Raw genomic sequence first — 26,085 nt, 5'->3', positions numbered from 1 at the left:
CTTGTGTTTCCTCTCTGTAGGTTCCCCTTCTCATCACTGGACCTATGGAGGTAACCGCGCCTGCTTCTGAAGAAACCTGGATTCCAGGCCAGAAATGTGTTCTCTGTTACCCTCTATTGCCTCCTGTCCTACCCACACGCATGTGTCTCTTTCCCTCCCATGGTGCTTTGCTCCTTCACTTACGGCCCCCTTCCTTTTACCCTGCAAACAACATCTCTTTCCGATCTCACTGTGTCTAGGGCTCTGCAACCTTTGGCTCGCTAGATATTTTGGACCACAATTCCCATGATATCTCGCTGTTGATTATGCTGGCTAGGGATGCTGGGAGTTGTAGTAAAGCATATCTGGAGACCACATGGTTGCAGGCCCTTTCCTTCTGTACATAAGTGGCCATTGCCTGTTGACCTCTTTCTCACGCAACCTGTGTGAACACTGCAACAACCTTTGAACATATGTTTCTTCACCCCTTTGTGAGGTCAGAGTTATGTGGGTCTGTGCTCATGGAAACGGCCTAACACTTGATGGTGGCCGCACGGTACTCACCAATGTACCTTGTGTCCGGTTCCTCATACTGCACCCCACCTATCTCAGTCTCTGGCCTCCTGTCTACTTTGCCATTTCAAGCAGTTTATCTAAAGGGCTGTGATGTGCTCTTAATGCCCCATCAAGGGACCATGACCGGGGTCCCCACTGGAGGTGTTCAGTGGGAGGAGAACACCTTCTGAGTGGGTGGGGGCCTCAGGTCTGCACAAGGCGAGGCTAAGTGTGTTGAATACAAGATTTCTCAAAGGGAAAGATTTGGATAATGAGCGAGGAGCTCTTGGGTGGGTTGCCTGTCCTAAAAATTAATATACCCATTAATTTATTATGTAGGCCCATGATCAGAAACATTAGTGGCAAGGGCAGCGCCTAGATGCCTTCGGGCTATAGACTGCGCTCTATAAATATGGTTACATTACATTAGAAGGAGAACACAGTCGCTTGAACTTCATTGCATAACACAAAATGAGAAGGCTCTTTGCAAAACGTGTGCAGGAGCCCTTCACATTGCTAATACTCAAAGGCCATGAAAGAGTAGCCCCCCTACCTGGACACAGGGTACCCCAAAGCAATGCAGGGGATCTAGGGGCGCTGCTACCCCCACAATCCATACCTCCTGCTTTCACTTGATCCTTCGCTACACTGGCATCGAGTGTGGTGGTCTAATGAAGGATGAGGTGTGGGCTCCCTGCACTGCAAGAGGAACTGTGGGGGGTCGGGAAGGTACTGCAGCCAGGCTGGCCTTACCCTCCATTCCCAGGCACACACCATACAATAAATACACACACAAACACAACACACACACGCGCACACACACACGCACACACACAGAAATAACTAGTCTCACAGGAAAAGAATAACACTACAACGTGGCTTGGGTGTCAAATGGTAACCAATAAAGTGATGGGTGGAAGGTTTTGATTTCATCTTAATCATTTGCAATGCTCTTGGTAACCCTGCATATCATTGTTTTTAGCCCATCTGTGCCACGTGGGACAAACTATATGCAAATCAGTCTGGTGCCACGTGGGACAAACTATATGCAAATCAGTCTGGTGCCACGTGGGACAAACTATATGCAAATCAGTCTGGTGCCGCTACCAATCCCTGACCTGCTCGGCCTCATCCGCTCTGCATGGACAGCGGCAGCCCAGACTCATTCCGGCCTAGTTGGGCCTCCTTAGGGAGGTGCGGCCGGCGCGGGACCCACGTCTGGCCATACTCTCCCTCATATACGAGGCAAGCTCGAGACAAAGCAGCTGATGGGGGGACGGTCTTCATTTCATTTCAAGCACTGGCAGTGTTCTGGGTGCCCTCGCCGTGTTTTATCCCCATCTGCGCTACTAGTTCATAATGTTGCACAGCTCTGGTGCTTGCCTTTGGGTTTAAAATAGTTATTATTCATGTTAGAGGGGAAAATAAATGGCTGAGAGGAACCCGCTAGAAGCGGGCACCTGCTGCCCCCTGCCACCATGATGTTTGCCACTGGAAGGGATGCCAGGGCACATGTAGCATTATGTCAGCAAACCCCTGTTCCTTCATGCAACCAGCATCCTCCCCCTACCGCCCTTGCCTCCAGCAGCCTCCCCTACATCGTGTTCCTCCAGCATCCCCCCTACCTCCCGTGCCTCCAGCATCCTCCCCCTACCTCCCGTGCCTCCAGCATCCTCCACATACCTCCCATGCCTCCAGCATCCTCCCCCTAGCTCCCGTGCCTCCAGCATACTCCACATACCTCCCATGCCTCCAGCATCCTCCCCCTACCTCCCGTGCCTCCAGCAGCCTCCACATACATCCCATGCCTCCAGCATCCTCCCCCTACCTCCCGTGCCTCCAGCATCCTCCACATACCTCCCATGCCTCCAGCATCCTCCCCCTACCTCCCGTGCCTCCAGCATCCTCCACATACCTCCCATGCCTCCAGCATCCCCCCTACCTGCCATGTCTACAGCATCCTCCCCTACCTCCCGCATCCTCCACATACCGCCCATGCCTCCAGCATGCTCCCCCTACCTCCCGTGCCTCCAGCATCCTCCACATACCTCCCATGCCTCCAGCATCCTCTCCCTACCTCCCCTGCCTCCAGCATCCTCCACATACCTTCCATGCCTCCAGCATCCTCCCCCTACCTCCCCTGCCTCCAGCATCCTCCACAAACCTCCCATGCCTCCAGCATCCTCCCCTACCTCCCGTGCCTCCAGCATCCTCCACATATCTCCCAAGCATCCAGCATCCTCCCCCTACCTCCTGTGCCTCCAGCAGCCTCCACATACCTCCCATGCCTCCACCATCCTCCCCCTACCTGCCGTGCCTCCAGCATCCTCCACATACCTCCCATGCCTCCAGCATCCTCCCCCTACCTCCCGTGCCTCCAGCATCCTCCACATACCTCCCATGCCTCCAGCATCCTCCCCCTACCTCCCGTGCCCCCAGCATCCTCCACATACCTCCCATGCCTCCAGCATCCTCCACATACCTCCCATGCCGGCAGCATCCTCCCCCAACCTTCCATGCCTCCAGCATCCTCCACATACCTTCCATGCCTCCAGCATCCCCCGTACCTGCCACGTCTACAGCATCCTCCCCTACCTCCCATGCCTCCAGCATCCTCCACATACCTCCCATGCCTCCAGCATCCTCCCCTACCTCCCGTGCCTCCAGCATCCTCCACATACCTCCCATGCCTCCAGCATCCTCCCCCTACCTCCCGTGCCTCCAGCATCCTCCACATACCTCCCATGCCTCCAGCATCCCCCCTACCTGCCATGTCTACAGCATCCTCCCCTACCTCCCATGCCTCTAGCATCCTCCACATACCTCCCATGCCTCCAGCATCCTCCCCCTACCTCCCGTGCCTGCAGTATCCTCCACATACCTCCCATGCCTCCAGCATCCTCCACATACCTCCCATGCCTCCAGCATCCTCCACATACCTCCCGTGCCTCCAGCATCCTCCACATACCTTCCATGCCTCCAGCAGCCTCCACATACCTCCCATGCCTCCAGCATCCTCCCCCTACCTCCCGTGCCTCCAGCATCCCCCACATACCTCCCATGCCTCCAGCATCCCCCCTACCTGCCATGTCTACAGCATCCTCCCCTACCTCCCATGACTCCAGCATCCTCCACATACCTCCCGTGCCTCCAGCATCCTCTCCTACACCACTTGCCTCCAGCATCCTCACCCTTCCTCCTGTGCCTCCAAAATCCTCCCCCTTCCTCCCGTGCCTCCAGCATCCTCCCCCTACCTCCCGTGCCTCCAACATCCTCCCCCTACCTCCAGTGCCTCCAACATCCTCCCCCTACACCCCATGCCTCCAGCATCCTCCCCCTACCTGCCATGTCTACAGCATCCTCCCCTATCTCCCATGCCTCCAGCATCCTCCACATACCTCCCATGCCTCCAGCATCCTCCCGCTACCTCCCGTGCCTCCAGCATCCTCCACATACCTCCCATGCCTCCAGCATCCTCCACATACCTCCCGTGCCTCCAGCATCCTCCACATACCTCCCATGCCTCCAGCATCCTCCACACACCTCCCATGCCTTCAGCATCCTCCCCCTACCTCCCGTGCCTCCAGCATCCTCCACATACCTCCCATGCCTCCAGCATCCCCCCTACCTGCCATGTCTACAGCATCCTCCCCTACCTCCCATGCCTCCAGCATCCTCCACATACCTCCCGTGCCTCCAGCATCCTCCCCTACACTGCATGCCTCCAGCATCCTCCCCCTACCTCCTGTGCCTCCAACATCCTCCCCCTTCCTCCCGTGCCTCCAGCATCCTTCCCCTACCTCCCGTGCCTCCAGCATTCTCCCCCTACCTCCAGTGCCTCCAACATCCTCCCCCTACACCCCATGCCTCCAGCATCCTCACCCTACCTCCTGTGCCTCCAACATCATCCCCCTACTTCCCATGCCTCCAGCATCGTCCACATACCTCCCGTGCCTCCAGCATCCTCCCCTACACCCCATGCCTCCAGCATCCTCCCCCTACCTCCCGTGCTCCAACATCCTCCCCCTTCCTCCCGTGCCTCCAGAATCCTCCCCCTACCTCCCGTGCCTCTAGCATCCTCCCCCTACACCCCATGCCTCCAGCATCCTCCCCCTACCTCCTGTGCCTCCAACATCCTCGCCCTACCTCCCATGCCTCCAGCATCCTCCCTCTACCTCCTGTGCCTCCAACATCCTCCCCCTTCCTCCTGTGCCTCCAGCATCCTCCTCCTACCTCCCATGCCTACAGCATCCTCCCCTACCTCCAGTGACTCATGTTCAGTTTTCATTACTTGTAAAATGGCGCACTTTGCTCAAGGGTCCATCTGTGACACAATAAGAGCTCATGGACCTATCTCGGTTATGTTGCACTCGATGGGCGGACCACAGCAGGTGGCACAATAAACATTTACAGGCCCTTGAAAATAGTGGGCCTCTGTGGTCCCGTAGTTCAACGGGCCTAAGTGGCACAATAACAGCGCACCAACTTTGGGGACATCAGGGTGGCCAGTTACCTCAACTGGTACTGCCCCTTCCCTTCTCTGGGTGCAACAATGAACTCGTCGCTGACCAATGGCTCGCTCTAAGGGAGGTGCTGGAGGAAGCAACCGCCTGCCGCCTGATGCCACAAAAGACCTTGGTGGCAGACAGCAGCTCTAAACAAATCCCCTGGCCTGACACAAGCTAATGACGTCACTGCGCGCTGTTAAAGATCCAGGGGCCAGGCCATTTGGTGCCTCCTTCCTTTGGTGTTGTCCCCTTTAAGGATGTATGTCATGACTATGCCATGACTGCCTCCCAATAAAAGGAGCCTCAGCCGGCACGTGCGTTTGAACGGCAGCAGACTCCATGAATGGCAATTCTGTCTCCTATCTCATTTATTGGGCCCGCAGACTGATGCCGTGTGATCACAGTACAGCAACCCTGGCCTGCAGGCTGACGCTGTGTGATCACAGTAGTGCAACCCTGGCCTGCAGGCTGATGCTGTGTGACCACAGAACTGCAACCCTGGCCTGCAGGCTGACGCTGTGTGATCACAGTACTGCAACCCTGGCCTGCAGGCTGACGCTGTGTGATCACAGTAGTGCAACCCTGGCCTGCAGGCTGATGCTGTGTGACCACAGAACTGCAACCCTGGCCTGCAGGCTGACGCTGTGTGATCACAGTAGTGCAACCCTGGCCTGCAGGCTGATGCTGTGTGACCACAGAACTGCAACCCTGGCCTGCAGGCTGACGCTGTGTGATCACAGTAGTGCAACCCTGGCCTGCAGGCTGATGCTGTGTGACCACAGAACTGCAACCCTGGCCTGCAGGCTGACGCCATGTGATCACAGTACAGCAACCCTGGCCTTCAGGCTGATGCCGTGTGATCACAGTACTGCAACCCTGGCCTGCAGGCTGACGCCGTGTGATCATGGTATTGCAACCCTGGCCTGCAGGCTGACGCCATGTGATCCCGGTACTGCAACCATGGCCTGCAGGCTGACGCAGTGTGATCACAGTACAGAAACCCTGGCCTGCAGGCTGATGCCGTGTGATCACAGTACTGCAACCCTGGCCTGCAGGCTGACGCCATGTGATCACAGTATTGCAACCCTGGCCTGCAGGCTGACGCCGTGTGATCCCGGTACTGCAACCCTGGCCTGCAGGCTGACGCCATGTGATCCCGGTATTGCAACCCTGGCCTGCAGGCTGACGCCATGTGATCACAGTACAGCAACCCTGGCCTTCAGGCTGATGCCGTGTGATCACAGTACTGCAACCCTGGCCTGCAGGCTGACGCCATGTGATCCCGGTACTGCAACCATGGCCTGCAGGCTGACGCAGTGTGATCACAGTACAGAAACCCTGGCCTGCAGGCTGATGCCGTGTGATCACAGTACTGCAACCCTGGCCTGCAGGCTGACGCCATGTGATCACAGTATTGCAACCCTGGCCTGCAGGCTGACGCCGTGTGATCCCGGTACTGCAACCCTGGCCTGCAGGCTGACGCCATGTGATCCCGGTACTGCAACCCTGGACTGCAGGCTGATGCTGTGTGATCACAGTACTGCAACCCTGGCCTGCAGGCTGATGCTGTGTGATCACAGTACTGCAACCCTGGCCTGCAGGCTGACGCCATGTGATCACAGTACTGCAACCCTGGCCTGCAGGCTGACGCTGTGTGATCACAGTACTGCAACCCTGGTTGCAGGCTGATGCCATGGGATCACAGTACTGCAACCCTGGCCTGCAGGCTGACGCTGTGTGATCACAGTACTGCAACCCTGGCCTGCAGGCTGACGCCATGTGATCACAGTACTGCAACCCTGGCCTGCAGGCTGACGCTGTGTGATCACAGTACTGCAACCCTGGCCTGCAGGCTGATGCTGTGTGATCACAGTACTGCAACCCTGGCCTGCAGGCTGACGCCATGTGATCACAGTACTGCAACCCTGGCCTGCAGGCTGACGCTGTGTGATCACAGTACTGCAACCCTGGCCTGCAGGCTGACACCGTGTGATCACAGTACAGCAACCCTGGCCTTCAGGCTGACGCCGTGTGATCCTGTTACTGCAACCCTGGCCTGTAGGCTGACGCCGTGTGATCACAGTACAGCAACCCTGGCCTGCAGGCTGATGCCGTGTGATCACAGTACTGCAACCCTGGCCTGCAGGCTGACGCTGTGTGATCACAGTACTGCAACCCTGGCCTGCAGGCTGATGCCATGTGATCCCGGTACTGCAACCCTGGCCTGCAGGCTGACGCCGTGTGATCACAGTACAGCAACCCTGGCCTTCAGGCTGACGCCATGTGATCCCGGTACTGCAACCCTGGCCTTCAGGCTGACGCCATGTGATCACAGTACAGCAACCCTGGCCTTCAGGCTGATGCCGTGTGATCACAGTACTGCAACCCTGGCCTGCAGGCTGACGCCATGTGATCCCGGTACTGCCACCCTGGCCTGTAGGCTGACGCCGTGTGATCACAGTACAGCAACCCTGGCCTGCAGGCTGATGCCGTGTGATCACGGTACTGCAACCCTGGCCTGCAGGTTGACACTGTGTGATCCCCATACTCAAACCCTGGTCTGCAGGCTGACGCTGTGTGATCACAGTACTGCAACCCTGGCCTGCAGGTTGACACTGTGTGATCCCCGTACTGCAACTCTGGCTTGCAGGCTGACACCGTGTGATCACGGTACTGCAACCCTGGCCTGCAGGTTGACGCCATGTGATCCCGGTACTGCAACCCTGGCCTGTAGGCTGACGCCGTGTGATCACAGTACAGCAACCCTGGCCTGCAGGCTGATGCCGTGTGATCACGGTACTGCAACCCTGGCCTGCAGGTTGACACTGTGTGATCCCCGTACTCAAACCCTGGTCTGCAGGCTGACGCTGTGTGATCACAGTACTGCAACCCTGGCCTGCAGGTTGACACTGTGTGATCCCCGTACTGCAACCCTGGCTTGCAGGCTGACACCGTGTGATCACGGTACTGCAACCCTGGCCTGCAGGTTGACGCCATGTGATCCCGGTTCTGCAACCCTGGCCTGTAGGCTGACGCCGTGTGATCACAGTACAGCAACCCTGTCCTGCAGGGTGACGCCGTGTGATCACAGTACAGCAACCCTGGCCTTCAGGCTGACGCCATGTGATCATGGTACTGCAACCCTGGCCTGCAGGCTGACGCCGTGTGATCACAGTACTGCAACCCTGGCCTGCAGGCTGATGCCGTGTAATCATGGTACAGCAACCCTAGCCTGCAGGCTGACGCCATGGGATCACAGTACTGCAACCCTGGCCTGCAGGCTGACGCTGTGTGATCATGGTACAGCAACCCTGGCCTACAGGCTGATGCTGTGTGATCACAGTACTGCAACCCTGGCCTGCAGGCTGATGCCGTGTGATCATGGTATTGCAACCCTGGCCTGCAGGCTGACGCCGTGTGATCACAGTACAGCAACCCTGGCCTTCAGGCTGAGGCCGTGTGATCACAGTACTGCAACCCTGGCCTGCAGGCTGACGCCATGTGATCCCGGTACTGCAACCCTGGCCTGCAGGCTGACGCCATGGGATCACCGTACTGCAACCCTAGCCTGCAGGCTGACGCCATGGGATCACGGTACTGCAACCCTGGCCTGCAGGCTGACACCGTGTGATCACTGTACAGCAACCCTAGCCTGCAGGCTGACGCCATGTGATCACAGTACAGCAACCCTAGCCTGCAGGCTGACGCCATGGGATCACAGTACTGCAACCCTGGCCTGCAGGCTGATGCCATGGGATCACAGTACTGCAACCCTGGCCTGCAGGCTGATGCCGTGTGATCCCGGTACTGCAACAATGGCCTGCAGGCTGACGCTGTGTGATCACAGTACTGCAACCCTGGCCTGCAGGTTGGCACTGTGTGATCCCAGTACTGTAACCCTGGCCTGCAGGCTGACGCCATGTGATCCCGGTACTGCAACCCTGGCTTGCAGGTTGACATGTGTGATCCCCGTAATGCAACCCTGACCTGCAGGCTGACACAGTGTGATCACGGTACTGCAACCCTGGCCTGCAGGTTGACACTGTGTGATCCCGTACTGCAACCCTGGCCTGCATGCTGATGTCGTGTGATCATGGTACTGCAACCCTAGACGGCAGGTGATCACAGTACAGCAACCCTGGCCTGAAGGTTGACACTGTGTGATCCCTGCACTCAAACCCTGGCCTGCAGGTTGACACTGTGTGATCCCCGTACTGCAACCCTGGCCTGCAGGCTGACACCATGTGATCATGGTACTGCAACCCTGGCCTGCAGGCTGACGCCATGTGATCACAGTACAGCATCCCTGACCTGCAGGCTGATGCCGTGTGATCATGGTATTGCAACCCTGGCCTGCAGGCTGACGCCGTGTGATCACAGTACTGCAACCCTGGCCTGCAGGCTGACGCCATGGGATCACAGTACTGCAACCCTGGCCTGCAGGCTGACGCTGTGTGATCACAGTACTGCATCCCTGGCCTGCAGGCTGACACTGTGTGATCACAGTACAGCAACCCTGGCCTGCAGGCTGAAGCCATGTGATCCCGGTACTGCAACCCTGGCCTGCAGGCTGACACAGTGTGATCACAGTACAGCAACCCTGGCCTTCAGGCTGACGCCATGTGATCATGGTACTGCAACCCTGGCCTGCAGGTTGACACTGTGTGATCCCCGTACTGCAACCCTGACCTGCAGGCTGACACCGTGTGATCACGGTACTGCAACCCTGGCCTGCAGGGTGACACTGTGTGATCCCCGTACTCAAACCCTGGCCTGCAGGCTGACGCTGTGTGATCACAGTACTGCAACCCTGGCCTGCAGGTTGACACTGTGTGATCCCCGTACTGCAACCCTGGCTTGCAGGCTGACACCGTGTGATCAAGGTACTGCAACCCTGGCCTGCAGGTTGACACTGTGTGATCACAGTACTGCAACCCTGGCCTGCAGGCTGACCCTGTGTGATCACAGTACTGCAACCCTAGCCTGCAGGCTGACGCCGTGTGATCATGGTACAGCAACCTTGGCCTGCAGGCTGATGCTGTGTGATCATGGTACAGCAACCCTGGCCTGCAGGCTGACGTTGTGTGATCACGGTACTGCAACCCTGGCCTGCAGGCTGAACCTGTGTGATCACAGTACTGCAACCCTGGCCTGCAGGCTGATGCTGTGTGATCAGGCTGACGCTGTGTGATCATGGTACTGTGGTACTGCAACCCTGGCCTGCAGGCTGACGCCGTGTGATCACAGTACTGCAAGCCTGTCCTGCAGCTTGAAGCTGTATGATCATGGTACGGCAGCCCCCATTGATCTGGGTGCCCCCAGATCAGTGTGGAACCTGGGTGCCCCAGGCCACTGTCCGGCCATGTGATCATGGTGACCTGGAAGCCCATGTGCCCCGGCAACAGTCCCCCACTGCGTGAACACGGCAACCAAAGAATCTGCTGGATGCCGCCAGCACTGGATCAGGATGGCTCATGCACCCACGGGTCCACCCCTTAATACTCCTCTCAAAGGTTCTCCCTCCCCCGGCGTAGAGGGCTGCATCAGGGGCACAGGCTGCCGAGATAAACTACCCAGAAGGCAGATATTCAACATGTAAAGCCTGATAGAAAGATCAGGCTAACAGTGAGCAGAGCCTGTGAACTCAATGAACACAGGTTCTACTGAACAGAGTTTACACAGATTTGTTAATGGAAACTTGGTCAGTGAAAATGGTTGTTTTTTAAGTGGGATGCCTTTTTAATAATTGAATTGCCAACAGATAGAAAAAAAATCCCTTTGTGAGTAGTTAGTTTGAGTGTTTTGGTGCAGGTTGTGTGGCACCGTGTGCAGGGCTGAGGGACATTGTGAATGGAGCCTAGATGTGGGACGGGCTATGATTGTAGCCGTGGGGTTTTATATGGAAGGCTTCTTGAGACGGGTGTTTCTATTAATTATGAGAGAAGGCAGAGGTAGGCAGAACTGTAAAAAGTGATAGAAGCAGGCGGTAGGTAGAAATGTGGAGAGCGATAGAAGTGGGAGGTAGGCACAACTGCGAACAGTGGGAATAGACTGAGCTGAGCAGAAGCTGGAGGTAGTTCAAACTGTGAACAGTGCTGGAAGCTGGAGGTAGGGAGAACTGTGCACAGTGGGAGAAGGCAAGGTTGAGTGGAAGTGTGAACTGTGATGGAAGGTAGGAGATGGTGAAACTGTGAAGAGTGATTGAAAGTGGGCCGAAATATGAATTAAGGTAGCCGTCCTCACTCTGTGCATGTTTGATGTTGACATTAAGAAATAACTGTTGTGAGGAAGGCATGGTATCAACAGTAAGACAGACACAAGTGACCACAGTTCAAGGGTGTTTATTGAACTTTAAACAAGAGGTTTGATAAACGCTTATCTAATCCTAAATCTAAAGATGGGAGCATGCTACGACCATCAAATAATATTAGCGCAGTCCTAGTGGTGTTGTGTCAAAATTAAGAGGGCCTATACTACCAATTGCCAATAAAACCTATTGCCAATCCTTACCGCTAATCACAAGTAGTGTGGGAAACAGTGTTATGTAAAAGAAAGAAGTGTCCAAGAAATTATATGTCAGGATATTCAGGCCGTTGACCTCCTTCCCCATGTTTTCAGCACAGGATTAGGCAGTACACTCGAGCTTAGCACAGTCTCTGGCTTTTCTAGCACGGGGGTACAGTTCAAACATTAACATCAGGGCCTTCCGTGCCCATATGCCTTTGCTTTTCAAAGTCTCTTCTTCAGAGGGCCTGATGCGACAAACAATGCATTATTTTCCTCTCAGGATTTCATACGCACTCAATTTCTCAAGTGATTCACAATTCACCCTGCTTCCCCCTGCGCCAGGCTCAGACCCATTTCAACACAATGTTCAATCAGTCTCCCTCTGCCAGGCTCGGACCAAGTTAAATTTACTTTAACACAAACTTGCTTTCACCAAAAGCTCTCAGCTGATCTCCCTCATTCGGGCTCGGACCAACCTTATCTACTTTGTCTTCAACTTTCTTTACTCTATTAACATTGAAGACTTTTGATTGTGCACAGGTTTTTGCTTGACTCATTGAAGGACCACTTCAATTCACAACCCTTTGTCACTCTTACGCCTTTACCACCTCTCAGTTGGATACCTTACAGAGACCTTCGAATGAGCATGCACACAGTGCCGGACCACTCTGTCTAAAAAATTGTATCTTGTTTTCAAAGTTCAATCACTGATCTGTTGTACAACTTTACTCACTTGGTTATCACATGCGCTTCATACAGCGTTCACTATACAATGTTGCTGCTTGCAACCTTGGCTTTAACACAGACTGGTCTGGTATCGGCCTCCCATCTCACCGTGTTGATTTCATTGGCACTGCTTTGTTGTAGGAGCCAATGACAGTACCACAGCAGCACCTTGATTACCGGCATGGGAGAGCCCCGGGTACCTCTGACACACAATGCAGAATTCTTCAGCCTGGTTTCCAGGTCTTGCACTTTCTATTCTCAAGGTTTTGTGAAAGTAACGGTTCCTTGTCGAAAAGGTCTAGGGCATTTCCGTCCTTGCGATCCTTTTCTGTTTTGCCATCTTTCACCTTGCGTTAAACTGCCATCATGGAACTGTTGCTTCCTCATGTGCGTTGCCCTGCTCAGAGCGTGCTCTCGGGCTCCGCCTTTTATCTGTGCGGGGAATTATAATGGAAATCAGGTGTGGGTGATGGTCAGTAATTTCCTGACCCTGCCTGAATATCGTATTGGGACATGTCAGGTATGCGGCTCGGGAGTTAGTCTGTTTTCACTCATAGTGAGCTGTCCGTGAGAAAGTGTTTATGTTGCAATGGGGGTTGGGGCGGTTGAGTTCCTAAGTATCCTACCTAGTAGGATGGGATAGAGGTGTTACAGGGAAGGGGATACCACCTCTCGTCATCCGGTGTCCCTCTTCCACTCCCTGGAGACTCCTCATCTAGGTGATCCTCCCGCACTGGTCCACCCCCAGGAACTGGATCCAATAGCGATGGCCGTGTCCTGGCCACCTGGATGACAGATCCCCGGGCACTAGCGGGTGAGACACCTTCAGGTTTCTCACATACCCGTCCCTTATGGGAGGTGGATATAATTGATCTTTTTCCAGGGCCTTCAATTTGAAGACCTGGGAAAGAACAAGAATGACATATATCCGAGGACTCTCGCATATTCCACCGGTTCCTTTTACTCTGTATTGACAGAGGCCAGGTGTTCTTATTTGTCTCTCCAAGGTATCCCTGGGGGGTAACCCTTGGATTTACGTGTTTTTTATGTCGTGTGGAAGATTCTCGGGAAACGGTAGGTTCACAGTGTTCTGTCTCCTTCCAATCCAATATTGAAAAGTTTGGGGAACAACAGTTAGCGTGCCAAAAGTCATGAGGTATACATTCCCTACGGGGAGTTGGGGATGCCTGTAAAAGAGTGGAGAATGCAGGGAAGTCCCTTCCCACAATGACTTCTTCGAGGAGCCGAGGAATGATGACTGATGATATCAGACATGACTCACCCCGGATGTTAATGTATACAGGTATTTGAGGGTATGTTTCATTATCCCTATGTACACAGGTAACTCTAACTAGGGTGGCGTTCCCGAGTTCTGTTGTTGTGACCACATCAGCCTTTATGGCGGTTCGCTTGCTACCTGAGTCAATTAATGCTTTCACTTGTTTCCCATTCCCAGGCCTTTTTCATATGTGAAGTCAACGGAGGACTGACACAAACACATGCTAAAAGTTTCCAGATCTTATTCGGGTTCTCCCCACTCTTCCCCCTTTTAAACAATTTCCATGGGTTCTTCTTTTAAATTTTCCGGACAGTATCTGAGCAAATGGGCAGTTTCCCTACATGAAAAGCAGATTAGGGGGGATGGGGGGGGTGGTTTGCTTCCTTTAGGTTCCTCCCTTTTACTTTCCTCCCTACTTCTAGGGTCAGGTCTTTTAACTTCCATTCTTTCATTTGAGATCCATTCCTTAATTTTATATAACCGTCTCCCTTATCTACTATCTGGGGTTGGGGTCAGTGAGTAGGTTTGTAATCTTTCCGCTCCTCACCTCGGTGTACCGAGTGGAAGTGGTTGGCTTCACCCGAGTGGTTTTGGGCAGTCTCAATGGCCATGGCTAGGGTAGGGCGATTTATATGTAATACAGCCTTTTGCAAAAAAGGGGGTAAAGAATTTGTGAATTGTTCGAAAGTAATAATTTCAACCAATTCTTCCATCCTTTTGTTGTTAATCCAAAGATCGATCGTGTTTTTAATTCATGTTCCCATTTCAAGGGGGTTTCTCCGGGGTTTAAACTAATACCTCTTATTTTTGCAGATAGAAATTACAGGGTTTGACCTACTCTTTTCAAAAGCCCCTCATTTATGGATATAAAGGGAGCTATCTGGGCAAGATTAAGTAGCTGTTGGAGGGTCTGTAGCTCACCTTTCAGCAGAGGTCCCAGATAACATATTTTTAGATTTTCTTCCCATCCCAATTGCTCGGCTATTGGTTGGAAATTCAGAAAGATATGTTCTATATCTTCGCCCTCTAGATATGGCAGAAGTATGGCACAAAGATCGTCTCGGCACATGCCCTTATGGAGGGCTGTGGAAGGCTCTTGAATAGTTGCACACAAGCATTGACTTAATAGGTGCAACCTAATAATTAATATTACGTGACCAGAGTCAGAACAGGCACATATCCCCAGATGCTTTCTATGTGGTTTGATAAGAACTATATACTTTTGCAGTAAAGCCTGTTTTGAAGAGCAATATTGACTCTTATAGGCCTCAAGCCCATGTATGGTCAGCCAGAGCAAAGCAAGGGTCGATAAGGCTGATTTTGGGAACACAACTTCCAGGCATGTCCACGGCCATGGTCTTTACCACTGTTACACCCCCGGCCGCAGGTGCAGCAGTATTCTGAATGTATGTTTGTACATTGATTGCATACTGATTGACATATGTACCTGAAAGCAGAACATCTGATGAACAGCAACATTCCAAGATGGCCGCCTGGAAACAGTCGTCCACTGGTTGTGAAGGGAGGAAATACGAAACAGGGGCGCAAAACGTAGACAAAAAGATCTGCATACACACAAAAAGTTAAAGGTCTGCCCGGGGTTAGGCAGGCGGCGTGGAGAAAGTGCAAGGTAAGTGCAGGAGGAGCAGACAGGCATGGGGTGGGGGGTCCACTGGCCACCAGCGTCCAGAATTCTTGGAATCCTCTTCAACACTGGGGTTTCTTTCCCCGGAAGTCAAGGATCCTAATTGTCTCCCTTGAACTCAACGTACAAAGGTGGGTGCTTGTTAAAGATAAGCAACACCACAGCACCCATATATTTAATGCACGCATGAGTGAGTGGATCTCAAGTTACAAAAGTGAAGATAGATATGACTGTTACTGCTGTGATTTACACATTACCCTAGCCAGACTAATGGCAATAGCAGGTACATGTGAACTCCTACAATGCTTTATCTGTTTAGTGAATACATTATGTATTCTTGTCTTGGTAGTGTGATGAATGGATTAGTGAGAGAGGAAATTCAGGGAGAGGTGGAGGGGAATGGAGACCAGGAACGCATTCAGGGTATAAAAACCGTGGATTCTGCAAGGAGAACATATGGACTGAACACGATCAGAACCAAGGAGCTTTTTCGACATCCCACACAGTGGGCCTCATTACGACCCTGGCGTTGGACCATGGTGCTATTAGCACCATGGTCCATGCCGGATTCCGCCATGCTGGATGGCGGATTTACCGCCCCATTCCAAGGTTGGCGGGGCGGTAATTCCCCATTCACCATGGCCCTTTCCCCATTGCCATTTTTGGCCCATATGGCTCAATGGGAATGGGGAAGGCGCTAATTACGGCACCGTAAATTACGGTGCCGTAATTAGCACCAAGGTCCCTTAGCGGGTTGGACTTTAACGCCTGCAAAAAGCAGGATTTAAAGTGTGAATCGGGCGTTAAGGGTTTTAACAGCGCTGCAGCCTTTTTATGGCGCCGTTAACCCCTTAACGCCTGGGTTGTAATGAGGCCCAGTGAGATATAAGAGATGCAAGGGATGCAGTGGCAGATTTAAGGCAAAGGCCCCGTGGGAAGGACTGACAGGGAGCCCAGGGTTGGCAGGAAATAGGGCGGAGCTTGGGATGGATGACGTTAATGGATGTCACGAGTGCTACAAATGTTCCATGTTTAAGTGATCTTTTCTCTTATTGGAGTTGTGAGTTAAAGGTGTGCCGGAGTACAAATATGAGTAGTGGCTAAACCGCCTACTCAGCCCTCACACTTTTACAAAACAAGAGTGATTGCGATCATAGAGGTGAAACGGGCACAGTCAGGATGTGTCTCCTTTGCCTTTTGTGTTAATGTGGGCAAAGGGAAGGCTATACTCTTAAGAGGAGGTGTGAGTGTGATCCAGTAGCAACCCAAATAGCAAAGTACTGAATTCCAAAATAAAGAAAATGCCTGATCTATGTTCTATAAAAATATATAACCACGCCCGCTTTTCAGAGCCAAAGCATCAAAGGCCCTTGGTGTGAGACTAGCACCTTTGTGTAGGTTGTGCTCCTTGATTTCTGTTTCCCAGGAAAGACCCGGCTGCAAGGTTGTCCTGCTGGAAAGAGGTGTTACCCAACCACGCAAACGATCAAAAGGGTGGCATGGTCTTTCTGTCTCCTGTCCTGCTGGCTGGCAGAGACAGGTGATCTGATTAGAGTACAGGCAACCCTTCAACAGCTGATCTGAGCCCACAGTGTTGACATGTGTCTCATACAAATCAGATGTGTCTCTACATAATCATAACAACCCGCCGTACCATACCATGTGTGGTATGGATTATATTTCCAGATTACCCTGCCACCAGGCGGGGTGTTTGTCATAGGTTGCCAGACATTTTGTCGAAAAAAATTCGTCGACAGGTCATTTGGTCGAAACCATTTGGTCGAAAACCAAATGGTTGAATTTTTTTTAATTTTTATTTTCACTATTTTTTTGGGGGGGTTTCCCCCCAACCCTCTTTTTTTCTAAAAAACCCTTTTTTCCCTAAACTACAACCTAAAAAATATATATATAATTAAAAAAAAAAATTCTACCATTTGGTTTTCGACCAAATTACGTCGACCAAATGTCTTTCGACGAAATGACTTTCGACTAAATGTCCGGACACCTTTGTCATAATCATGAGGAAATTGCAACCTCTGCACAGGAGTTACTTGGCGGTTGCAGCAGCTGTCAAGCAGGGCACCTGTGACATCTGAACCTTTTCTGTGCCCCTGCGGAGCAGGAGCTGTTCTGTGCCCCTGCGGAGCAGAAGCTGCAGATCAGGAGACTGGTGCAGCGGGGCACCTGTGCCCTCTGAACCTGTTCTGTGCCCCTGGAGAGCAGGAGCATGGTGCAGCAGGGCACCTGTGACCTCTGCACCTGCTCTGTGCCCCTGGAGAGCAGGAGCTGCAGAGCAGGAGACTGGTGCAGCAGGGCACCTGTGACCTCTACACCTGCTCTGTGCCCCTGGAGAGCAGGAACTGCAGATCAGGAGACTGGTGCAGCGGGGCACCTGTGACCTCTGCACCTGCTCTGTGCCCCTGGGGAGCAGGAGCTGTTCTGTGCCCCTGCGGAGCAGAAGCTGCAGATCAGGAGACTGGTGCAGCGGGGCACCTGTGACCTCTGAACCTGTTCTGTGCCCCTGCGGAGCAGGAGCTGCTTTGTGCCCCTGGAGAGCAGAAGCCGCAGATCAGGAGACTGGTGCAGCAGGGCACCTGTGACCTCTGAACCTGTTCTGTGCCCCTGCGGAGCAGGAGCTGTTCTGTGCCCCTGCGGATCAGAAGCTGCAGATCAGGAGACTGGTGCAGCGGGGCACCTGTGACCTCTGCACCTGCTCTGTGCCCCTGGAGAGCAGGAGCTGCAGATCAGGAGACTGGTGCAGCAGGGCACCTCTGACCTCTGCACCTGCTCTGTGCCCCTGGAGAGCAGGAGCTGCAGATCAGGAGACTGGTGCAGCAGGGCTCCTGTGACCTCTGAACCTGTTCTGTGCCCCTGGAGAGCAGGAACTGCAGATCAGGAGACTGGTGCAGCAGGGCACCTCTGACCTCTGCACCTGCTCTGTGCCCCTGGAGAGCAGGAGACTGGTCCAGCGGGGCTCCTGTGACCTCTGCACATGCTCTGTGCCCCTGGAGAGCAGGAGCCGCAGATCAGGAGACTGGTGCAGCAGGGCACCTGTGACCTCTGAGCCTGTTCTGTGCCCCTGGAGAGCAGGAGCCGTAGATCAGGAGACTGGTGCAGCAGGACACCTGTGACCTCTGAGCCTGTTCTGTGCCCCTGGAGAGCAGGAGCCACAGATCAGGAGACTGGTGCAGCAGGGCTCCTGTGACCTCTGAACCTGTTCTGTGCCCCTGGAGAACAGGAGACTGGTGCAGCAGGGCACCTGTGACCTCTGAGCCTGTTCTGTGCCCCTGGAGAGCAGGAACTGCAGATCAGGAGACTGGTGCAGCAGGGCACAGCTGTACACTATGCTTTTGGCGCAGGGCTCGCTGAAAGGGTGGTCTGATTGGCAGGCCACCATTTCTGAGATGGAATTGTCTGCATTATTTTATGAATCAAAATAAAAATAAAGCCGGGGTTTCTACACCCTTTCCAGATGGCAATTTCTCACATGGGGTATGACTCAGGTAGGACGCAGTCTGGTCACCTTACTAGGTTTTTCTGCTATAAAATGATTTTCCCTGGAGCACTCAAGTTATTCGAGTAGGATATTTGCGCTCCCCTTTGCGCTCCCCTTCCAAGTGCTCATCCCTTCCAAAGTGATCGGCTCTTCTCTTGCATCCGCTCTACTTTGACCTTCCATTGGCTGCTATCTCCAACTTCCATCAGTCCCTATCCCTCTTACTTTCCATCCATTACTCTCTCCACCTTCCGCCCAGATTTCTATCCCTGGATGACGTCACCTCATACAAACATTCATGATGGCGCAAGTAGAAGCGCGTAGATGCATGTGTTGGGTGGAGGTCGCAGTCCAAACATCACTTCACCTTTCAATTTCCCAGTTTTACCCGAACCTCCCTAACTCGCCTTCACTACATATTCCTTCTCTTGCGGTTTGGGGGTCTCTTAAGGACCATGGTGTTTATGGAAGTAGAACTAAGCTGCAAGGTTGAGTAGAAGAACCCGGAAACACTTTGTACCACAGTCTAGTAACAAGATCCAGACCTCATGTCTTTGTAAACCGGTTGCTTCATGGTCTGAAAGTGTGGCATTTCTAAATGTGTGTGCCATCACTCCTGTGGGTTTGGCATGTGGCGCCCTGAGGCGGCCTATGGTCGAAGGTACCGCTGTAATGGTGTAGTTTCCCGCGTCTTCTCCATCCATGCGCGGGCACATACTCTTGCTCGGTCTTCCTGATTACGCTATGTGTGTCCCCTCTGTCCAGCAGGTGTGCTGGCAACTGGAAAGATTATGTCGAATGCATGTTAAATTCTGTTTATGTCACCTTTTCATACAAAGCAGTGCACAAGTGGGTTGAGCGTTGAGTGTATGCCCGATGTTGCCCGATGTTGCCTTGTACATGTATCATCAACTCTTCTTGCAAGCTGAAGGCCAGCTGTGCCTCGTCCATTAGACAGCTGGATCACTGTCCCACGTCTCTCCAATCCTGGGGGTCAAGCATCTACCTGAGGTTCCCCCACACCAAGCTCAGCCTCTCCAGAAACACATTCAAGCCTCGATAGCTGGCATGGACCCCAAAGGGGTTCAAGCCCTCATGAGCAAGTGATGCTTCAAACTTCACATCACCAAGACCACATGGTTTCGCTAACACTCCTTTCCAACATAAACTGTTTCTTCCACCCTGTGACTTCAGGACCATGGTCTGTAGATGGAGGCCGTGTACTTTTCTCTGGTGGCGCTGCATCAGTCCTCACCGCACCCAAAGCAGTGCAAAGAACCACTCACTAAAATTCACCTGCTTCTCTCCAATATTCACAAAGCTTCACTGCCTGCACAACCCAGCCCTGATCATCTTTAAAGCAGCCTGTATTACATTCAAGACTATACCATCTGGAGCACTGCCTTGCCTCGCCGAAAGGCTTGCCATGGCTGGGGGCCAGCGCAGCTCCAGAAGCAGAATTAACGTGACACAAATACCTGGGAGAAGTTACTAGTAAACAGGCCTTCTCCTGTAATCCACTGGTTCTGCGGAACAACAGCCCACCAGACACCTGTACAACATCCATGCCCCGGAAAGAGTGGCTATTCAGGCAGGTCCTCCTGGAGCAGCTAGACCGGCCCATGCCCACTTGTCATTTTTGGACACTGCTATAATTAAGCCATAACCACCAGTTCCATGGGTTAACCAAGGGTCCCGGTGCCGCTGCCACCCGTTCCAGCCCATGGAACGGGTAGTTATGGCTATTAGCACCCCGGGTTTGTATTGCAGTAACCTGGGGTGCTAAGACCGATGTATTTTGTTTCGTGGTATCCCTTTCATTGAAACAAAATACTTTCTTAAGATGGCCGCCATGGATCAGAAAGGCCCCTCTTCTATTTCCATGGCGGCCGGGAGGGACACAGAGTGGCAGCAGCGGGCGGCGCCGCCGCTGAAGCAATAAGGTAAATCAGGCTGAGAGTGGGTGGCGAGAAATAGAAATGAAGGGAAAGGAGACTGGGGGGGTGAAGGTGGGCCGGGAGATGCAGCCATCATGTTGCTTGAAACGTGGGCTTGCATTGGTAGATTCAGCCTGCGATCCAAGCAACCTGATTGGTTGGTCCACCCGCCCCGGGTACTAATGTGTTGTTGTTCTTGTAAAGCTTGTATTTAGCCGTCCACTGTGCTTCCAAGCTAGGTTTTCTCCATATAAATATAACATATATACCTACAAACTGTAAACTCTCGTGATGTGAGATACCCTGCTTGCTTTTGTGTCTCCTCCTAAACTCGTGTGGGAAGAGTGAATTTGCTCTGTTTCTGTTTCTACATAATCCTTGATGCAACACGCTGAAAAATGGAGGCCACGTGGCCATTCACCCTCCTCTGGTAAATTGTCATTCTCAATTGGTGACTAGACGGGGCCCAACAGGGAAGGAGTGGGCATTGGCAGAGTGCGCTGCTAGAGGATCACGCAGCTCATCCACCAATCACACACTGGGTAAGCTAGGGGCTGGGGACTCAGAAAGCAGTGTTTCCTCTATTTCCATTACTTCAATCTTTGGCGCCTGTGTGCGTTAGTGTGCGCAGAGGTTATATCCAACTCCCTCAGCCTCTCAGCTATCATCCTGCCCATTGCAGCCTATGACCAATGAGGCTGGACAATAGGACAAAGGACCATAGCATCAGCTGGCGAGCATTGGAACCATATGCATTCTGCTTTACTGTTCTCAAGGATGAAACTTTAGTTGAACTAGGCTATTTCTTTAGGGGTTACTTTGGAAATAGTTAGCTTTTATCTACTGTATTTGTTTTTCTTGCTCTTATAGATTATATAAGTTCCATAAAGCACACTGGTATCAGCATAGAAGCTTTGTGCTGCCGTTATTTGCAAATATGCCTGTTCTGAATTTCTCTCCACCCCAGAAATGCCTGAAATGTGCCCATTTAGGGTGGCCTGAGACACCCATTCCTTTGCTACCAGCTGGCCCACATTCAGAGAAATGACAAGGGGCTGATCACCTACCCTGTCTGCAGCCCCACGTACTTCTTGGGTTGCCTACTCTTGAGGCGGGAGGCGCGACTGCGCAAATGTGTCCCAGTGGATAGCTGTCAAGTTAAGCAGGTGCCACAGACATGGGGGACACCTGTTAAGATGGATTTCTGAACTCTGACATGGAGGGGCAGAGGTTCAGAAGGCCAGCCTAGTTTCTTGGAACAGGGTAACCTCTGGACAAGCCAGACCAATCAGGGTAGCGATGGCGGCGGTCAAGACTAAGTCTCAAGAGGGGTGAGGGTGACTGAAAGACCTCAATGAGCACACAAAGCAAGGACACTTACAAATTACTTCAGACAGGTGTTATATTTGTAACATCGACCATAGCAAAGAATCACAATAATACGAAAGTAAACCAACACATCACAATCAATACAATATATATACAAGACCGTGGGGTCTAAGGAGTTATGAGCAAGTAATATGTAGACCACCTAGATGGGGAGGAAAGCAGGCAGTGCAAGTAATCATTAGACCCAGTTCGACATCTGAAATACACCTAACTAGGAGGAAGTCCGAACCCTACGAAGAGAGGAGCCTTATGCTCAAAAGTACCTGCACGCGCTGGTGCCAATGGACAAAAGAGGGCCTCTTCGAGGATATGAGGCAGTTCAGGAAGGTGAATGAAGCGATGCAGAACAAGTCCCCACTACTCAAGCAAGGCCTCCACTTGTGGGCAGAGGAAGGGTGAGAGTGTGCGGGATAGAGTCGCTATTTCGCAACAGCGGTAGAAAAGCAACAGGCTCCTGCACGAGGGGCCACCGGTTGGGTTATGGACTACTCACCGGTCCCCGGCGCAGGCAGACCCCGACTTCTCCAGTTCAGTTCACGTTGCTGGCAGGTTCAGGTGCGATGATCAGGACGTCTCGACACCGTGTAGATTCTGCGTAGCAGGATGCAGGGTCGAGGGTGTCCCAAATGCAGCGGACGTGCACAGGTTGTTACCGCAGCAGGGCAACACGGCAACCACGTTTACTCTGGTCCGGGCGCACTCGTCTCACTTCAGACTTGGGAATGCCAAGTGTACAAAATTCAGTGTGAGGGTGTCGTGGACGCAGAGCAAGCAGTAGACCAAGTTTCGAGGGCTTCCCTGAAACGGCAGCAGTGACAGAGCAAAGTGTCCTGCATAAGCTGGTCAGCCCACTGGTTGGCCCAGGGACACTTCCGAAGAGTCTTACTTGCAGGGTTTGGTGAAGGTGCCGAGAATAGTTGATCCCACTATTCCAATGGGTCGAAGCGTCTTCGCAGACCTTCTAGGACGATCAGAGGCAGAGGGGTCCCACAGGACGACAGCAGGCTCAGGGTGCCAAACCTTCCAGCGGGTCACCAGCAGTTCCTCGACTCAGCTTCTTGTTGCACGATACTTGGCTCCTTATCCCTTGTTCGGTGTGAACTCAGGAGATCGACATGGTAGTGGTGTTTTCGGCCTCTTCTTATCCAAAGTTCCCTTCACGCCAAAACGGAGAGGACCCAATGGGAGATCTGCTCACAAACACTCACACCATACATGGACCTATCACGGACTACGGTGGTCCCAGGCATTCAGGACACTCCAGACTCTCTGGCACCCAGGATGTGTATTGGGAACAGACATCCCAGCCCACATCCTGGAGGCGCACACACAAGGCACGCAGAAGCTCGTGAAAGCATTGGGTTTCGCGGGAAAGTGCATGACCAAATAAGGACGGACCCGGGTCGGCTCGACCTGGGGAAGGTGAAGGGGCAAGATGGCCGAAGGACAGGACAAAGAACCTCGTGCCATTTTGGAGCCAGGCCACTCATTTGTGCCAAACGCAGCAAGCGCAGATAACATGGCAAAAAAGGGTTCAAAACACAAGAGAAACGATAGCCGCCACCAGTCCTGTCCGTGACACACTTGCACAGTTCATAATAAGTCCAGCAAGAGTTTCTAGGGCCTTTGGAATGACTAGAGACCCAAGAGCGCGGTAAAGTAAGTTACAGTGCACTCTTGTTTCATGTTACACAAAAGCTGCAACATGAGGAAAGGACTAAGGGAAACGAAGTCTCCCAGTACTGACTGTCTTAAGGGCATGTCAGTTTCCCCATAAGAATTGAGCGAAAGCCCAGAAGAGTGCGGCAGAAGGCTGCGCTTCTCTGGCAAAGTCTAGATCAGGGTGTAAAGCGACAGCAAAAACTTTGGGGGTTGCCATATGGAGGGAAAATTACATAAAATAATGAAATCTTTCCTAACAACAGCCCATACTTCACAAGATCAAATCCTGAGTTAGGGCTGGCTCAGGCATTCCGCTTCAGAGGTTGATAAATGGAATACCATTAAATTGGGTAATAACAACACTTGCTATTCCAACGCATCTGGATAGAGGTGCCAACACTATGCCGCAAGACCTGGACGGAGACGCGGATCTGTGCTCCAGTGCCGAACCAATAGCTACAAATCCTTATCCAACCCTTCTAGACGCCAGGAACCAACCATACCACACTCTGTGTCCATCTGTGGCCAGGAGCCAAGGCTCCATTGCATCTGGAAGGATATCCTCACCTGCAAGACGTCACTAGAGCTTACAAATTCAACAGCAAAGCCTCATCGAAGGTCATAAACGTTTATACTAATGCTCAGCCAATGAGAGACCAAAGGTCCCAAATGCACACCCAAAGACTCTGGTAAAAGTCCCTAACTGTAACTGTGGGACCCCTGCGAGGAGGTAATGGTACAATCCCAAGCACACTTCAGCGGAGCAACAGGCAGGTCCCCTTATTCTATAGGCCAGGGGTCTGCAAGCTGCAGCTGTCCAAATGTGTTGGACTGCAACTTCCAGGATCCTTTGCCTTTGAAAATGCTGTGTTTTGCTTTTGGGAATTGTAGTGTTTAACATCTGGAAGCCAAAGGCCCCAATGTGTCTCAAATGTTGAATTGATTTGTATTATTTTCCTCTGATTCTCAACTGCAAATGTTTCTTCAAAAAAATCTCTGTTTGCAGTACACTATTAATGTCATGTTTTCCATTTCTATTTCTATTTGTATGTAACCAGATGGTAACTATGCTGTACTCCCAAGTAACGCACCCAGATACCTTTGGGTTAGGTGCGCTATATAAATAAACAAAGAAATAAAAAAAATATGAAAGCTGTGCAATCATAAGAATGTTAACACTATGAAAACCTTAAAACACTGTAGTTATTAAGAAAAACAATCATGTTTCTAATCCCTTGTTGGGGGTAATACATTCATGCTTCAGCTAATGAACTAATATAGAGGTGCCCCACAGAGGCCATTAAGCCACACACGGTGCCCCGACAGAGATGACCAACCGAACCCCCAAAGCCCAGGCCATGACATGCCTGCTGCTAACTAAAGGTTCTGGGCTGCCTGCCCTGACTGGACATGCCTCACACGCCTTCCTGGAAACCAGAGCACCTGCTCGTCTCTCTTCATCATCCTTTCTTCCTCCGTCTGGTGCTGATGCTTCTACTTTTCCGGCTCATGCCTATCCCGCTTCCACTCCTAGCCAGCCCCTTCCTTCACATTTAATTCCTACGGTCTTCCCACTCCTCCTTCACCATCGTAGCTTTCTTTTCAATGCTTCCCTTCATCCATCTTCCAGCCATTCTTTAAGCCTACTCATGATCCCTCTCTCCTCTCTAATTGCAGGCCCATCTCTCCCTCCCTATCTTTCAAAGCTGTGTGTGTGAATTGTCTATTCTCAGGTCTCTACCTATCTTAACCTCCACTCTCTCCTTCCTCGCTCCTGATCTGGCATTCGCCGTTGTCCCTCTACCGAGACTGTGCTCCTTTCTGTACTAATTCACTCCTATCGGCTCGTTATTGTAATGGGCTATTTATAACGTGCTTAATACCCAGAGGTTTCTAAGCGCGGACCCAGGAATCGAACTTGTGTTGCTCCGCATCGTCTCGCTCCCAAGATGAGCTTGTTGCCCCTGAGCTATCCTCCCGAGACAAAACATCTATGAAAGATATTCTCCTCTCCTGGTACTTCTAGATCTCTCGGCAGCCTTTGATACTGTCGACCACTCTCTTCTACTCTCACTGCTGGCTTCTCTTGCTTTCAAAAGCTCTGTTCTGAATGGGTTCAGTTCCTATCTCCATAATCAGTGCCTTAAATGGGCTGGTCCTACCCGGCCCTCAGTACCTGCACTTGTTATGTTTGAGCATTTGAGTACCTGCACTTCTCAATGCCTGAAAGAGAGTACCAGTACCCAACTATGGGGCGAGGTGAAAAGGAAACCTTTTCATTTCACTGTATCGCCGCTTAAAGGACTGGGCTCCTGCAGCCTTCGCTGGGGAAAGCAGAACCCTCCCTCCTCCTCTCTCCCGCACACACAGTGCCCGCACCCGCAGTGCCCATACTGTCTCCT

At 52.4% G+C, this 26,085-nt stretch overlaps 1 protein-coding gene across 6 annotated transcripts in view; it reads left to right on the top strand.

The window, feature by feature from the left end:
• Positions 1-26,085, top strand: part of LOC138511191 (uncharacterized) — a 699,527-nt gene that overhangs the window by 326,311 nt on the left and 347,131 nt on the right. For all 6 annotated transcript variants that reach the window (XM_069626707.1, XM_069626706.1, XM_069626705.1 and 3 more), the window contains exon 2: positions 21-50. In XM_069626707.1, coding sequence (XP_069482808.1) covers positions 21-50 — 30 coding nt within the window. The remainder of the gene's footprint in view (positions 1-20; positions 51-26,085) is intronic.

The sequence above is a fragment of the Ambystoma mexicanum genome, chromosome 6p, assembly GCF_040938575.1.
Source record: "Ambystoma mexicanum isolate Mex_15411 chromosome 6p, UKY_AmexF1_1, whole genome shotgun sequence".
Lineage (NCBI taxonomy): Eukaryota > Metazoa > Chordata > Amphibia > Caudata > Ambystomatidae > Ambystoma > Ambystoma mexicanum.
This window is presented reverse-complemented; position numbering and strand designations above follow the sequence as displayed.